The sequence below is a fragment of the Astyanax mexicanus genome, chromosome 7 (genome assembly GCF_023375975.1).
Source record: "Astyanax mexicanus isolate ESR-SI-001 chromosome 7, AstMex3_surface, whole genome shotgun sequence".
NCBI lineage: Eukaryota > Metazoa > Chordata > Actinopteri > Characiformes > Acestrorhamphidae > Astyanax > Astyanax mexicanus.
In genome coordinates, this window is record NC_064414.1 from 32,678,865 (window position 1) to 32,697,024 (window position 18,160).

General features: G+C 37.1%; 1 protein-coding gene across 1 annotated transcript in view; it reads left to right on the forward strand.

Annotated features, from left to right (window-relative positions):
* The window catches only part of zgc:171482 (zinc finger protein), an 88,571-nt gene extending 79,787 nt beyond the window's left edge, over window positions 1-8,784 (forward strand). The window contains exon 7 of the mRNA XM_007240385.4: window positions 5,611-8,784. Within this exon, the coding sequence (XP_007240447.1) occupies window positions 5,611-5,632 (22 nt within the window). The 3' untranslated portion in view covers window positions 5,633-8,784. The remainder of the gene's footprint in view (window positions 1-5,610) is intronic.
* Window positions 8,785-18,160: the final 9,376 nt, after the last annotated feature.

Consider the following 18,160-nt stretch of genomic DNA (forward strand, 5'->3'; position numbering starts at 1 on the left):
CCCCTTGCTGCCCTGGGATTACTGAAGGAGGTCTCTTTTTCAGGCAAGAAAGAGAATGAACATCAACATCTATCTTCCTTTCTGTACTTTTCCTCTTAGGAGCTGCAGTTTATAGAGAAAGAAAAGAAGCCCACATATTCAACACTATCTACTGTATGTTCTCCATACAGATGCATGCATTTTAAGAAAAATGTTTTTGCTTCTTGGGTTCCCATGTGATATGTTAAAGAAAAGAATGCACCTGGCTGTTTTGCTTGTGCGAATAATAATATTCATTTAAATAGTCAACTCAAGCAGACTGTTTGAGGTCGGGTGTAAATGAGTTTTACTTTTTTGTCTTGTTTTATATTTATAACTCAAGAATAAGCTGTCTTTTGTGCAGCCTGGCGCAGGCTAAGAGCGTAGCTTGGGAGATAATACCCTCCTGTCTCTGGGGGTCTGCGGGCCGAGGGGCTGAGGCTGCCGCTACCCTCACTGTACAGCGCTGAGCAGGCTGGATGAGCGTCGACTCATGTAAGGAGCTTTGGCGGGGAGACGAGTGCTCGGCTGACAGTCACTGGGGATTAGTTCTTTGCGCCGAGCAGGCATAAAGAGACTGGCTGTAAAAAACGATTTCTCTCCCCGTCCTTCAGCAGTGGCCCTTTAATCTGTCTCTCCCTCTCTTTCGCAGCCTCCCAAAGTCTAGCAAAGAGAAACTTACAGTCCCGCAATGCCGACAAGAAGCTACTCTCGGCAGGGCAACTCCTGTGAAATTTTTCATCATAGAAGACTGATGAACAAGTCTGACAAGGACCGTGGAGATTATGGTAGCAAAAATCACTCGTACTTTACATTTTCATGGCCTCAGAACTAAACAAAACAATCACAGCCTTTATACTAAATTTCTAAATCTCAAAGCTTAGTAAATTAGTTATTACTCAATTGTCTTGATAGACGTCTCTCTATGCCACTCAAGCATCGCCATGATCCATGATGGCATTCAAAAAGAGTTCTGCAAGTGCTTCCATATCTAAGCAGAAAACTCTTAGTGCACAAAATATTACTGCAGCAAAACATTACGTCAGTTTCTTTATTACTTTATTTTCCGAAGCTGATTTATGGGACTACTGTGGGCAATTATTAATATTTATAGTATTTATAGTAAATCTGATATTCATGTACATTAATTCAGTTGAAAATCCTGAGGTAAAAGTCATACTGAAGAAAAATGTAAAGCGCTTTTAATATAAACTTCCTAGAATAATGTGTGCGGTACAAAGTGCGGTACCTCATAACCATGTACTACTAGTACTGTATGAATTTGTTCAGAATGAAGATAAAGTTTGATACAACAGGTTGTTTTTATGCCTTTTCTTTTTTATATATTTGATAGGCCACTACATTACATTGCCAAAGCATGTATACCCTCACATTTTTCTTTATGCCAAGAGGAAGGCCCACTGTCAGGCTCTTTCTCACACAATGTCACTCCTGAGTATTTAATCAGGTACAAAGGAAGAGTGACCTTTTTGGTGCGCATGTGTGGTGGCTCCTCTGACTCATTTCAGCAGCGAAGCTCACTTTTCTTTACCTGGGATGTCAGGGCATGCACAGTTTCCAAGGTGATTGCTATCTCTCTTAGCATATCTTCAGCAACAATTACTATGTTATTTTTCTCCCTTCTTGCAATATCTTTTTCATACACATAAACATACAGCTCTGGGAAAAAATTAAGAGACCACTTCAGTTTCTGAATCAGTTTCTCTGATTTTGTATTTTGTATTTATAGGTATATATTTGAGTAAAATGAACATTGTTGTTTTATTCCATAAACTACAGACAACTTTTCTCCCAAATTCCAAATAAAAATATTGTCATTCAGATCATTTATTTGCAGAAAATGAGAAATGGCTGAAAAAACAAAAAAGATGCAGAGCTTTCAGACTTTAAATAATGCAAATAAAGCAAGTTCATATTTATAAAGTTTTAAGAGAGCAGAAATCGATATTTGGTGGAATAACCCTGGTTTTTAATCTTAGTTTTCATGCATCTTGGCATGTTCTTCCCACCAGTCTTACACACTGCTTTTGGATAACGTTACACCACTCCTGGTGCAACAATTCAAGCGGTTCAGCTTGGTTTGATGGCTTGTAATCATCAATCTTCTTTTTGTTTATATTCCAAAAGTTTTTCATTTGCTAAAATAAAAAAAACTCATCATTTTAGGTGGTCTCTTATTTTTTTCTAAAGCTATATATGCATGTATAATTTTGCACACATGTTGATTATATATTTTTTGGATTTGCTTTAATCAACAATAATAATTCCTGCAAAATGATAAGTGCCCTAAACTGTCAGGAAACACTACTGCGCTAAAACTGCTTCTACACTTTATACGTTTTTTTAAAGCAGCAGTATTTGAGAATTGGTATTGGTATTGGTGTTTCTTTTGTATTCAACTTCTTTCTAAAGAACATGCTTTACACATGCATTTTTGGACAGGCTAAAAAAAAAACAGATGTGATATCTGAAGTAAAAGAACCATGTGGACTGAAACATTAATATAAGAATAATAATACACGATTTTACACACATATCACTTGAGTTTTGCAGCATTACGCAGTCCTCACTAGTTATTTTCCCACATGAATGACCTGTATGTTGCTTCATGACTCCAGCGCATTTTCAAAACATAAGGACTCCAGTGCTATACTTATACTGCTTACAGGGTAGGCTCCTACATCAGTGCTTCTTAATGCTGGTGGAGAAAGAAAATAGGCAAACAAACAAAACAGCACTTACAACTCCAAGAGAGAAGAGTGAAGGGTCAAGGTGCTAGGTCTATTAAAATCGACATTTCTGTCTGCTTGATGGAATATAGGTCCTCCTTTATTACTGATCAGGCAGGGAAGGGCAGATAGGGGTGGACAGTGTGGATATTTATTCACTTCTCCTTGCCCTGTAAACAGAGTCAGCCAAGCCTCAATCTACATACACTCATACAGCTTCCAGACAGCAGCGCATGATGCTTCTCACATATGGGCACTTTACTTTAGATGGAATTGAGTCTCAGACTCAGGCAGTCTAATATTACTGGACTGGACTAGACTGAACTGGATGGACAGAAAGCCTGATTTATTGCCTTTCTACCACTATTATTTTTTATTTTCTCTTGGCAAGGTAAGAGTGACCTCCCTACAGGATAAAAACATCTAGGTGGATTTTTGCTTTAATGTTAAAGGCCCTGGGAGCAGAACTCAGCAAAAATAAAAATTCAGGCTCTTTCATCAGCCTGCTCTTTTATTATAAAGGCTTTTTACAGTGTTTAGCGCTTGCAGGAAACAAGTGAAATGTAAATATGCTTTTTGAGTTTAATATAATTTAATACATTGTAAATTAGAGTTGAACTGGTCAGTGTTGAAAGGGTTATCTGGTTAGTTATCTTACAGGGCTCTCAAGTTTTGAAGTTTGGAGGGAGTGATATTGGGAGGGGGGGGTGGGGGGGTGTTGGTGGGTGCACGCAGTTCTTCTTCAGTTGTTCCAGTTTCAGAACTTTCGAATCGGACAGTTCTTCGCGCCTGACTCTCTGGCTGAAACTTCGCCTTCTTTGACTAGGTCTGCCTAACAACAGAGCGATCTATATTCTGATTGGCTCAATGAGAGTACATTATAATATACAGCCGATGGATTGGCAAGCGTGAGAAATACCATGTGTGGCGTGTGAGCGTGTATTTTTTCAATTATCAAACAAATTTATTATCAGGCAAGCATAACATATAATGTTCTTTTTCTGAAATTATGTGTTATTTTTATGCCAGATGTAAAGGAAAACGCATCTTCCAAAGAGTTCCATTCTTATTACATTGGTTCAAATAATTTATACTTAAAGTCCTTGGGATCATCAATATCTTTTTATTGACAAATCTAAAACGGGTCGTTGTGTTCTTTTAGGTCAACAGTGTTTTTGTCTTGAAACTCATGGTATCCCATTGATACCACTTCCGACCAGTCTCTTTCTTGTTATTAAATCATTAACACTGACCTTAACTGAGGCATGTGAGACCTGCAGTTCTTTAAACATTGTTCTGTTTTCTTTTGTGACCTCCTGGATGCGTTGTTTATGCCCTTTTGGAGTAATTTTGGTCAGCTGGTCATTGCTGGAAAGTGATCTGCAGGAGTCACAAAGCCTTAGAAATGACTAATCTTTTACAGACTGACAGATGATCATTGACTTTGTTTTCTTACCTGTTTTTATATTGCTTCATAATGTGCTTCATAAATTAGATCTTTAGCTGCTTCTTATTGTCAGACAGGATCTATTGAAGTGTTTTCTTAATTCTACAGATCTGGCAGTGATTAGATCTGGTTGTGGCTATTAGTGAAACTGAACTCTTACCAAAAAAGTGTGATTAATCACTGTATGGTAGTTTACCTAAAGAATTATATAAAAAAAAAAACACCAGAGCCAGCACACAAAGCAGAATGCATTGCTAGATTTAATGAGAGACTGTAGCCGTGCATACGCTCTATAGCTCTATTTTACATTGGAAAATGTAATATTGAAGACATTAATGCTCCACAGGGCTTGTACAGTCATGAAAAACAAATGGAAAAGTCATGGAATTTAAAAAATAGCAATTTCCAGGCCTGGATGAGTATTGTAAAAATATAAATACCCAGAAAGTTTTGGAAAAGTCATGGAAATTTGCTCTACAAATCTTTGTGTTTCAGTTTATCGATGGAGAAAATCTATTTTGAGCAAACAATTACATCAGCTCAGAACACTGCGCACCCTATACCCTACACAGTGGAGCTCTCAGGATCTGACACACATTTTATTATTGAAGATTTGTGTGTCAACATTTTATTTGATTATTTAAATTATAGTTTTAGTAGATTTTTGGTTTTATTGTCCATGTCTGCACTGATGTTTTTAAAATTGTATGGTCAGGAAAAGTTGTCTTGAAGGCATAGAAAATTAATAAAAAAAAATTCTTGGCAATTTATTGGTTAAAATGTGTATGAGCCCTGTATACAGGAACATGTGTGGAATTATTCTGTAAACAAAATATGTTTTATCATTTAGATTTAGCTTTGATCACAGATCTGCGCACTCTTGGTATTTATCTCAGTGGCTTTATGAGGTAGTGTCACCTGGAATAGTTTTCTCAGCATCATCTCAGTTGGGCTAAGGTCATAGTCCTCTTTTATTTTGTTCTCTAGACGTTAAGTACAACACAGCTTCACTTCTTTTGCCCTGCTGGAAAGGTATACGCAAGCGTTCTGACTTGGCTTGCTAGAAGTGATTTTTATCATTGCTGAAAAAAAGGGCAAAAAGTGTATTTAGACCATTTTTGCTGCATTATATATAATAAATCTCCGCTTCAGCAGACAAGACCCTGGATGACTACAAGCCTCCTTCCTTAGCATTAGAGTCAGTATGCGGTAAAATCAGTTTCAAGTAACACCCCATCGTGTCAGACTGAATTTGTGTTCCATTTGGAAAGAGCCACTTTAAACTCCAAGAATCTCTTTTAGACTTCCAGAAAGTTCTGTCTTCCTGTAGTGCTGCCTAAGAACTGCTTCATTTTGGTATGTATCTTTAATAGCGTTTCTCTGATTCTCTTTCAGTTTGAAACAACATCAGCAATGAAACCCTGCTGATGCTGGAATCATAGGGAATGAAGCTCAGATGAAAGGAACATGCACTCTCACAAAGAACTTACGGAGCTGCAAGGACATCTAGAACTGGACACGGATTTGTTTCTGACTGAGCTTCTCGATATCTTGGAGGTTCCTCGACCATTTTGTGCTTTATATTTCTATTCAAGGTCAACAGTTAAACCAACAGTCATACGATGGGAATCCACACTCTCTCTCTTCCCCTCTGTGACTAATGTTTGAACCTAACGTAAATTGATGTCAGTTGGTGTTACAGTGGTTATAACAATGACAATGAACAGTCATAGTATAACAGCACCAGCCTGTAAAGACAGGGTCACAGTACTTGAGTATTTTGTTGCATCCTCAAAGTCTTTCGTACAATGATGATGATGATGATGATGATGATGATGATTATCTGTGATATGTCAACCCACTCTGCTCCTCCAACCTCTGAGCACTGCTTCGGTGGATCACTCAGGCATACCAAGCTGGAAAAAGGCACCTTTAAGAGGTTGTCAGTCATCTTAGTGGCTTTGTTTTGTCAAGTAATTGTCCTGCTTATTTGTGAATGCTGCCAGTGATGACGAGTCAGTTAGACCGCCTTTATGTAAAATTCATCTTGGCCATAATGTAGAAGTGCAGCAGGCATAGCGAGGACTTTTCAACGTTCCTACACACAGGCCACAATGTTTTCTCTATAAACTACACATATGTAAGCTGACCCATATCTACTTTTTGAAGAAGACATTCCTACAGACTGACCTATGCTACAGATCACCATTGCAGAGACTAGACACAGAGCCACTGGTTATGTACAGGTCTGAATTTTTACATGACCCATGCAGATTCACCATTAGCAATACGAGTATTTTCTGTTTCACTGATGTTGGCAGCCAGCCTGAGGGTTTTAAATCATAAATATTGTCGCCGTCATATCTAAGCCTCCTAACTCCTAAATTAACCCTTTCAGACCTGAATTATTTTCAGGTAATGTTAAGAATGTTTTTTTTTTTTTTTTGTAATCTACACAAAATAAGAATCAGTATTTAAATATAAAATTTAGTACAGTACAATTGTAAATGTTATTATATTTATTATTTTATATGATAATATTTCTAATGTCCAATGCATTTGAAGCCTGTGTTTAACACTGATATTGACATTTTTAACTTCACAAACCATGATTAAAGCTTCAAATTAACTTGATAAAATAAAAGTGTTTTAAATTAGATAAAATAAATAAAAATAAGCCCCCTACATTTCCTTCATAGCTGAGGTTACTCCTGACAAGCTACTGTTTCATTGGCTGGTAAACTTTTTAATTGGCTTGGCTATTGTGACGGACAACAGGTCTCAATCAGTGTTATGGGCAACAAAACATTAGAAAAAAGAAGAAACAACATGATGTCCATTGTAATATACTCAAGGTCTGAAAGGGTTAAGTTTTTTTAAATATATGTGAACTTTGTTAAGTGGACCAATAGAAATGGTTCAAATTAAATACAGCAAATTAAAAACAAAAACAAACAAACAAAAAAAAAAGGTTTCATTATGATGGCGACAATTAATCATTAACATGTACCTACACAGTCCAGTCGTTTCCACTAGAATGATGATGGCATTAATGCTTATATCTATGCCAAAAGGACTTGCTGTTAAAACAGCTTAATGCCTTTCTGTCTGTGTTTTAATGTTTTCTTCTACACATGGAAAGTGAAGAACTTATTTTTAGCTGAGTGTTCAATAGCTAGCATCTCATTTTAACTACAAGGAGTCTGATTGCAGCTGAGGTAAGATTTATGCAACTTGATTATTAACAACCATGTCTGTTTTTTAAATGGTAAGGTTGAATGATGCAAAAAAAAAAAAAAACATTTTCTGTAAATGATCAGTATCAGGAAAAAAAAGAAGATATTTTTGAAGTCATTGATTGCTATAATAGGATGACGGTAGTTTTTAGGTGCTGATTAAATTGTGTGCTGCTTTTAAAATAATTTGTGGTTGAGGTTAAACCCTTCAGCTGTTGTGAAGTGTTTGTTAAAATAGCCATCAAATCCAGGAAGACAAAACTCTTTAATGGGAGTGTGTGTTTATGCCAGAGCTCTTTTTGTATCTCAGTAAGAGGTCCCACTTTATATAAACTCTCTCTGATAAGTAGGGATGGGTACTGTTTGAATTGATACTGGTAGCTGGAATTTAGTAGCAGGACTGAGTGGTACTTAATTCAGTATTTTACTCTTTCTGTAGTAAATTGTTCTTTAATTAGATTAGAAAATATAAACATAACCTAAAAACGCAATATATGAAATACTAAAGATGACAAAATATCAAAAATATGTAAAAATAAATAAATAAAAAAGTATATATTTCTTTTTCTGTCTTTAAAGGCCGAGTAATATTAGTGCCATATGTTTGATTTGGAACATCATACAATTTAAGGACCAGTGGAAATAAATAAGAGGAGTAATAAAGAAGCAACATTAGAAAATCAAGTACAAAATCAAATTCAGACTCGTAAATCCGGTACAGCTTATTATGTTTATTTAGATCAGGTGTTTGCTTAGGTTGGAAAAAGCGTTTCCATTTCCAGCTTTGTCTTTTGCATTAAAAATATGAAGCATTTTCTACATCAAGTTTCAAAAAAGTAACCACACACTTGAGATTGGATTACTATTTCCCTGGCAATGTGTTACGATGTGGAATTGATTTGACATAAATCTGAACAAGATTTATTCCTACGCACTAGTACTGGCAATTCCATTTGTCCCTTTAAAAAAGTACGAACCTCAGTACCCACCCCTACTGATAACTTTGTTGGTACAATTCATACAATACAAATGTAAATATAGAAGATGTATTCACTGGTACAGGTGCATCACATAGGGCCCTATAAAATCAGTTTTATTATTTTGCAAATCCTGTTTTATTTTTTTCTATTTTAAATTTTTATCATTTTTGTCACACTTCACATTTTCATGTTTTAACAGTTTTTTTTTAAATAAGGGGAATTAAACAAATATTGAAGCAAATGGCAACATTGTATATATTAAAACGTCTGAAATTACATTTAGCAATAGCAAAAACAAATGAATGCTGCAAAAATATTAAGGGCACATATTTTAATTATTAAATTAAAATCCTTTTAGTAATCCTTTTAGTAATGCCTATAAATCCTTAACTCCATGCAACTTTACAACTGTAGTTTAGTTTATTAATTTCTCCACAAGGGGATTGGAAGTATCACTTCAGTTTGATGCCCACAACACCCACAGATGCCCACAACAAAATTCTGTTCCTCGTTATATACATTCAGTTTTTGGACATCAATACAGTCATTTATAACCACCTTAATACTATTGTGCCCTGAATTTAGCAGTTAAGTCTGTATTTTTTTTTTGTTGTTTGTTTTTTGGACATTCCCACACCAGCTAGCCAGCTATATATACCCGCACACTGAAAAACAGAAACATTTTGGAATTGCAGTAAATATAGATCACAGTTTTTGGGTTTTTCTTTTTATTTGTATATATCTGTGTTTATATCTCAATTCCCCTTTTATTCCTCAATTCTGTAATTCTATCCATGTTTTCGGTATTGCAGATATCATAGGTCCCAAATTAATGAACTACAGCTTATCTAATTACACATGAATTTAAAGTTTTGAAGTTAAACACTTGAATCTTAATTACTGTAACAGTTAAAGCAGTAGTGTATTTAAACACAGGCATCCTTTTATGTAAGCAATAATACAAACTTAGAGTGTATTATTGCGATTATACCACAGTTCCATTATCTCTGTTTATTGAAAGTGTGATTTTGAGTTAAAGAGGACGAGAAAATATGAGCTGTTTGGTTATAAAAACTACAGTAAAATAGTTGAATTACTGCTCTGTATGTTGCTGGGCTGTTTGGCTTGTAAGCTCTGCATTGTTGCTAGGTTACCTGTATGTGGCGGAGTAATACATGTACATAACTGTGGTATAATATTATATAAGTGGAATCACATGTGAACCCAAACTAAAGTTCTATCAAGATGCAAGTTGACGCATATGTATTTATACAAGCTGTACTATTGTAATCCATGTGTAACAGTGACTATATCACTATTATTTACATGTTATTGCCTGCACTAACAATGTGTAATACCACAATTTATTACACATTAGAGATACATAAAGTGGGACCAGTGGTGAGTACAAAAAGCACAGAGTTATTTATCCCTTAAACCTAAATGTTAGACAAAAGATTATCTAGCTGCCATTAAATGTCAGCTATATCAGGGTTCAGAGCGCATGGCTTAGCTGTGTTGTACTGGTAGACCTTACTTTAAGAACATGGTTTTGGAACAGAAAGCCTGACACTGACAACAGGACAACGTGGATGCTGAGACTAACAGTATTATCAACTTGGTTTCCATTAAGTTTCACCCAATCCCAGTGCTCAGAGTCTTTTACTGTTCTTATTGTTGTGATGTTCATCATACAAAACGCCATGTCAAATGAACACACACCAAACAAGTTGTGTATTTGTTAACGCTTAGTAATGGTTACAGTGTGATGTGGGTGAATTAGGGTTTATTTGTGGGTCACAGGATATGTACTGTATGTCTATGAAGTGCATAGCACAGTTTGTACGCACTGAGGGGGGTATTTAAGTAGAAAATATGAGAAACGATGGATGTAGGTGTTTATTTTCTTTTTCTGAAAATGGAAATGGTGAGAATGTTATGACTTGTGCACATTTGTAAATACACTTGATATCTATTTTCTCTTTCAAACAAAAAAATGTGTCCCTGACCTATTATTCGTTTGCCAGATCTGTGGCATTTAGGCATTACTCATTCTCCCTCAGCCACCAGCATCATTTTAATACGTCTCTTAAAAATGTTCATGCTTAAATTTTTCTATTCATCAGCGGCCAAGGATGCCACGTAGCACAGATGGAATTTCAGCTTGGATGCCATCAATAGGGTTCAGCTAAAGCTAGTGAATTCCAGTGTCCTCTCTCTGTGTGTACTTGTCTAGCTATACTTGTGAAAGCCAGATGTTCTCATAAATACATTTTTTGGTCTTTTGGGGACTTTTGTGGTCCTCACTAGTTTGAAAGTTTTTTTTTTATATAAACTAACTCTTTCATTTGAAAAACTAAATGAGGGCATTCGTTTTCTTTTGGTTTTACTGAAGTTAGGGTTAGGGATAGATCTAGGTTCAGGTTAGTGTAAGGTCCAGTCCCATTTCACGCCTTGGCCCTACCCCTCTGTTTTGCGAGTGCATGCCAAGGAGTAGGGGTGTCCTGATTCTTGTTAGGCTGGAGAGGTAGGTTAGGGGAAGGAATAGGGCTTGTTAGCCCTTCATACAGAGATTTTTTTTAGAGGCACACTTAAAATGAAGTATGAAGATATGAGAATCACTGGTAAGATGGCGGAAAAAGCAACCAAAGAAACCCAACGTAAGTTTTTTTTTCCTGTTAAAAGTGACGATTAGCACTATATTCCTATAGTTTAATGTGTAGTTTCATCATTTTATGGCTTAATTCTATATAACAAGCATTAAAATATCACTATTAGTTTGTCTCAGTAGCTAGCTAGCTAGCTAACTAACTTTTCCGTTCCACCTTAAATGGTGCAACAGATGGCAGGGGCTGCAGCATTTAATGTGGAATGGAAAAATAAAAAGTTAATCAAAGCTAATTTCAGCTATAGTATAGTTAGACATGTTTGTGTGTGTCTTTCCCTCTACAGCACAGCCGTAAAGTCAGCCTATTAACTAACATGTTCACACAGTATCTTCTTCTCTGTTCTCCAGCGCTGCGTGCTCCTCCTCTCATCCTGACCGTTTGAAAGCTGGCTCATGCTCACAGGGTCAGTGACAGCTGTGTAAAGAATTAGAGATCAGAGAGATCCCTGGGAGGGTAAATATATCTCGTCTTTGCTCTTTGTGACTAACCTACTTGCTCAAAATATCAATCAATAAATCACTTTGTTTGTCCTGGTCTCGCAAGTCAACACACACACAAACACACGCCAGGATGTTACTGTGCTGTGACTGCAGTGCAAGTCATTATCAATGCAGACACAAGAACAGAAAGTGACATGGGGGCGTACTGAAACTTCAGAGGTACATGTTCTATAAAGGAATGGATTTACAGCTTTTAATCCCGAGCAAAACACATGTTTATTAGCAGACGTACTTTAACAGCAGCTCATTAGTTTACTCCTATAGACCATATAGATCCTGGAGTAAAAAGGGCCTAGATACTGTATGCTTAGCTCTAATGTAGTAAGTAAACACTGTTAAAGGGCTGATATCATACATATTTGTCTGTTTTTCACATTACTTGATCCCCTTACAAAGTTTTATTTTATTTTATTTTTTTTTAACTGTCAAAATGAATTTGAACTTTTTCTATCCTTCCAAAATAAATTCCATTTATGTTATTAAACCTTCAAGAGAATTGAGCTCTATTAGGAGATCGCTGGTTCGAATCCTGTTTATGTAGTTTGCCATCAGCTACTGGAGCCCTGAGAGAGCACAATTGGCCTTGCTCTCTCTGGGTGGGTAAATGGCGCTCTCTCCCCTCAAAGGGTGATGTCCGCAGCACAAGGCATTTGAGAGCTGATGTATCAGAACCGAAAAGAGGTGGTGGCTGACTTCACATTGATCGGAGGAGGCATGTGCCAGTCTTTATCCTCCTGGTGTTGGGGCATCACTAGTGATGAGTAGGTTGGGTAATTGGCTCTGTAAATTTGGGGTGAAAATGGGATAAAAATTTGAAATAAAATAAAAAAAAAGAAAGAGAAAATTGAGCTTTGTTCTAGCAGTCCTATATTGTGTCTTGTTTAAAAACACTCAAACATGAACGATTCTTGAAAACCAGGAACACTTGTGTAAGAACCTACGGGTGTGATACATATTATGATACAGGGGTGATGATTTGATATATACTACAATACTGTACACAAAACATTTTAAAAACATTTTTAAGAAACTGTCATCATGCAAACACAACATTGAATGTATAAAATCTGAGTTATGGTTTAGGATTTATTCAATCCGAACAGTGAGATCTGAAGACACAGTACAGCACTGCTTTCCAGAAGCTGCAGTTTAACCCTCTGGCGTTGCAGGGGTTTTAAGGCTTATCCACAGTGTGCAGGTGTGACTGCAGGTTTTCATCGTACCTCAGGTTCTTGCCAGCACACAGCTTTAAGTCCTTATGAACAGGCTGGCACATCACAGCTGATGTTTCTCAGTGTTTATATTATTATAACACCTTTGTGAAACTACAGAAATACAGTTTCCTGAAACTTTTAAATGCATCTTATAAAGAGTTTCCATCAATCCTTATTGATTCTATGACTTGGCAAAAAATTGAAAAAGCCTGCATTTAGTAATTCCACAATTATACAATTTAGTCCATTATTCAACACATTAATCCAGCAATTTGTGATGACTAACAAATGACAGACACACAAATCTACTAGTTAGATGTCGAGAGGCAAAGACACGTTTCTCATCTGTTCTGTATAATCACAAAGGTATTAACAGAAACATTATCAGAATTAAATCAGTATTCCAACATATTTTACACTATATAGCCAAATCATTGAATTCAGGCTTCAGTCACTTCCATGGCCACAGATGTATAAAACCAAGAACCTAGACAGACAGAATGCTTCTACTAACATTTATTTAAAAAATGGGTCCCCCAAATTACTCAAACTCTGCTATGACAGTCAAGGTCTCAGTAATCTGCACCCTATAGATTGGAATATCAAGAAAAATAAATCTGTCTGGTGCTGCTCATGTATTCTGTCACAGTAATAAGCCATGATGAACTATGATCAAAATTCTTATTATCAAAATCCTTATACTTTCAACTAAGATAGACTCTAATCTAACTATTACTGCAAAGAAAACTCTTGTGTGAAGTAATTTAAGGTCTGTACATTCAAACATAAGGAAAAAAACAAGCACTGGGTTGTTGTATTCTTTTATTTGTGCTTACTTCTGTCTTAACCACACATTTAGATTTCTCTAAATGGGTCAGTGAAGCAGTGAAGAGAACACTGGATCTTCTTGACATCTGCTGTTCAACAACGTACCAGTTCTTGTAGATGTAGTTTGCAGAAGAAAGGAGTCTCAGAGATCGTTATTGCAGGAAGGTTTTAGCTTTATTCGGATAGTTGTTTAAAGCATGGACACTGAGCAAAGCATGGTCCAGCCTTAGTACAGCCTTACGGCTGTCCAGCAGCTCTCCCAGCCAGTCTCTCTCCAGCGCATCTCCAACACCAACGCCCTCTCTCTCACTAACTGACTGACACACATTGGCTAAATAGTGTTTAGACATGGGGGAAGGGGCAGGATGTGTGACTCAGCACTAAAACCAGATGTCTTGGGAAGTTAAAGACCTTTGACCCATGAGCCTAACAATAGGCCAGCATGGCATGCTGTGTCTGGTATAAGAAATGCTTACACTGGTAAAACTAACACAGAATCTAACAATGATTAAAAAAAATATTACATTTTCAACAGGGTAAAATCTTGATTAAAACATGATCAATTCCATGAAGATTTACAAATTCTGGAAGCGTTTACATCTCAAATTATGACATTTTTAAGCAGCGTTACGTCTTCATGTATAAAGAAAAGAATAGCATGTGGCTGTCTCCTAACATAGCTGTGTTATAACAAGTGAAAGTGGAACTGACAAAAACAGAGAACAAACACACCAAAACCAAAAAAGGCTGTGGTTCAAAGGGTTAATGAGTGAAAGGCACAATAATAAAAAAAAACATCCTGCTTAATGTACAGGCATAAGGATCATCACATAAAAAATCCTTAAACCCACACAAACATTGCAAGTGAAAGAAAATATCTTGAGTAAACAATAAATGTAAGACTATCTAAGACATGGGCGAATTTTGGCTCAAAGTTTACCGTATTTTTCGGGCTATAAGGCGCACTTAAAATACTTATTTTTTCCCAAAAATCGTCATTGCGCCTTATAATGCAGTGCGCCTTGTGTATGGATTTTGCTTGTGTTTACTGACCTCGATTTTTATGTGGTACACGGCGCTCTGTTGTGCAGAATTCCTCACCCACGCCAGAAAAAGATCCCCCTCTTGGGCTAGCGCGCGGTTACCTTTGACTGCCGTACTGCCTCTCGGCTGTGGCTCAATGTAGCTAGTTTCCACTGTAGCTCCGTGGCCAGAACAAGGTGCCGGTAAACTTTCCTTTCCACCCGTTCTGGGGTAATAGCACAAACCGTTTCTTTTTAGCGCCCACTTCTAAGTAAAGTTAACCTCTTAACACGCGCTGGCCCACCGGCGGGCCAGAAATATTTAATATTTCATAACTGTCTGTGTTTCTGAATAGTTATGAACAGTTACAGGTTCAATATAGACATCCAATATACCATTTTAAAGCTTAGAATCTCTGCTTTTGAGCTATTTAGCCTATTTAGCGGAATATCCTTTCAGAAAATAAACATTTAGGGCGAAATATGCCTTGGTTATGATTTTAATAATTCATAACTCTCATATTTGCGTTTATCGTTCGTCCATATTTCATCGAATGCGGTCATGTCATACACCATTCGAACCGTCTGGCTCTCCGGATTCCAGAACTGTGCTTTTACTGTAGGATGTATGTTTCATGAATTAGAGCTGCGTCAGAGCGCATGTTTCCAGTAATAAAAGGCTCTCCTTTTGTCCGGGGTTAACCTCCGGTCACTGCCGCCACCCCCCGAACACACACCCGCGCTCAGCCACAGGTCCTACCTTCAAAACGCGTCCAGACTAAAGAGAATCCATCAATCCAGTCTCCTGTAATCCACAGTTATATCCAAACAGCGCTGGAAATCACTTCATCCAGAAATGAAACTTATCCAATCTTTATCTCTGTTTTAAAACCGTTTTATTCACCGAATTCGGCACAACACGCTATTATAGTCAGAAGCCTCGCGGAGTAATGCGGTACTTGCTGTGCTTCAACATAATATTATGGTCTGTCGGAGCGTTGTGGCTACCGTTGTCAGGAGCCTCGCGGAGTAATACGTACTTGCTGTGCTTCAACATAATATTATGGTCTGTCGGAGCGTTGCGGCTACCGTTGTCAGGAGCGTCGCGGAGTAATACGTACTTGCTGTGCTTCAACATAATATTATGGTCTGTCGGAGCGTTGCGGCTACCGTTGTCAGGAGCCTCGCGGAGTAATACGTACTTGCTGTGCTTCAACATAATATTATGGTCTGTCGGAGCGTTGCGGCTACCGTTGTCAGGAGCGTCGCGGAGTAATACGTACTTGCTGTGCTTCAACATAATATTATGGTCTGTCGGAGCGTTGCGGCTACCGTTGTCAGGAGCGTCGCGGAGTAATACGTACTTGCTGTGCTTGTTGATTTATTGCTCAGAGATGTTGTTATTTTTCACAGATATTGTGAAGGATTTATTGCTCAGAGTTATTGTTACTGATATAAATAAAGTTTCATTTAGTGCGCCTTATAATCCAGTGTGCCTTGTGTATGGACTAACACTAAAAATAGACTGTTCACTCATCGTGCGCCTTATAATACGGTGCGCCTTATAGTCCGAAAAATACGGTACATAAAAACACAGAGCTAAAAAAAAAGTGCAGGCAAAGGACGAGCATTAGCCAGGTCAACACGGGGTCACTCACTCCCACTGAGGACACGTCTCCAAGACACAGAATAAATGCAAGTAATAAACCATACTACCATATCACAGTCTGGGCCAAGGCCATGGATAGCAGACTAGCCCACTGCTTTTTTTTCTGATGGCCACAGAACTACCCTTGGGCTACGTCTGCATGCCTTTACTGATCTGCTTTAATTTAAATCAGATAACATGAGAGGTGTTAAAGCAGAACAGAAAACAGCGCTTTCCCTATATGAACTCTTACTATACTCTACAGACTCTAAGAGCAGAAATCAGGTCTCAGACAGAACTTTCATTCCCCCAGAACAAATTATACCCGATAAGTTTACCATCATACATCTGATCAGTTGTATCAATTTCTGAATTTCACTTCTACCCTACAGTAATATATAATAAGCTAGAAAAAAGTGCAGCTATTTATATTCCCATGTGTTTATTTGGACATCTGCATGTTACATAATTGTATTTTGATGGGCCCATGTTTAAACAGCACTAAGAGATCGCAGTAAATCATTAATGGGTCACTGACCAGATGTTATCATAAAAAGAGTCTCGTAAACTTGACGTTAGGCCAGCTGGTTGTTTGCAAAAATGCTTTAAATGATAAACAAACAAGCAGCTTGTGAAAAGCGTAATGTAATGTCATGGGTTTTAAAGTAAATCTATAAAAGAGTTCCACTCCAGGGCTTTTCTCACTCTAGCAAACTGGAATGTTTAGCCCAGATCAGAAGAAAAAAATGTTTTAAATATGAGATCGAATGAACCCAAGATATTTAATGTCTTGAATTACAGTAGAATAAAAAAAAGTGTTTGCCCCAACATGATTTCTTATTTTTTGCATGTTTGTCACTCTTTAATGTTTCAGATCATCAAACAAATTTAAATATCAGTCAAAGACAACACAAGTAAACTCAAAACACAAGTTTTAAATGAAGGTCTTCATTATTAAAGAAGAAAAAAATCTAAACCTAGATGGCCCTGTGTGAAAAGTACCCCCTCAGTTAAAACATAACACCTTTAGACCCTTTGTCCATTACAACGCACATCATGTATGCAACCTAAACCCCAAAACCTTAATGTACATATGGTTATTGTAAAGAATATTTACAGTGTTATTGTGTATTTATTTATTATTCAATTTCTTTAGCCACACCCAAGCCTGATTACTCCCACACCTGTTTTCAATCAAGAAATCACTTTTAATAGGACCTTCTTGACAAAGCAAAGTAAACCAAGAGATACTCAAAAGCTAGAGAGCTAGACATCATGCACAAAATTAATTGAGACATATCAGTCTGTGGTAAACCTTCCCAGAAGTGACCGGCCGGCCGACTAAAATTACCCCAAGAGCACATAACAACTCATCTAAGAGGTCACAAAAGACCATGACAACATCCAAAAAACTACAGGCCTCACTTAAGTCTCAGTTAAGGTCAGCATTCACGACTCCACCATAAGAAACCCAAGATATTTACTGCAGGGCAAAATGCTAAGATGAAAACCACTGCCGAGCAAAAAGAAGAACATTGAATAAGAGGGTATGTCCAAACTTTTGTCTAGTAATCACACGCATTACATTTTAATATGATGCATCCGCAGAGTTTTTCAACACTAAACATGCTGTTTATAGAGTGAATTTATTTGGTGCTATTTTAAAAAGAAAAACAGCATAAAAAGAAGATAAAAGACTGAGATTTTAGAGACAATGCATTTTCCTATGAGTGGCTTGGCAAGGTTACTGTATTGATCTCAGAGGTGGTGAAATATGAAGGCAATTACTGCTTCTTCTTGTTTCTGTCTGCAGGTGGCTGCCAGCAAATTAAGTTACTTCTCAATACA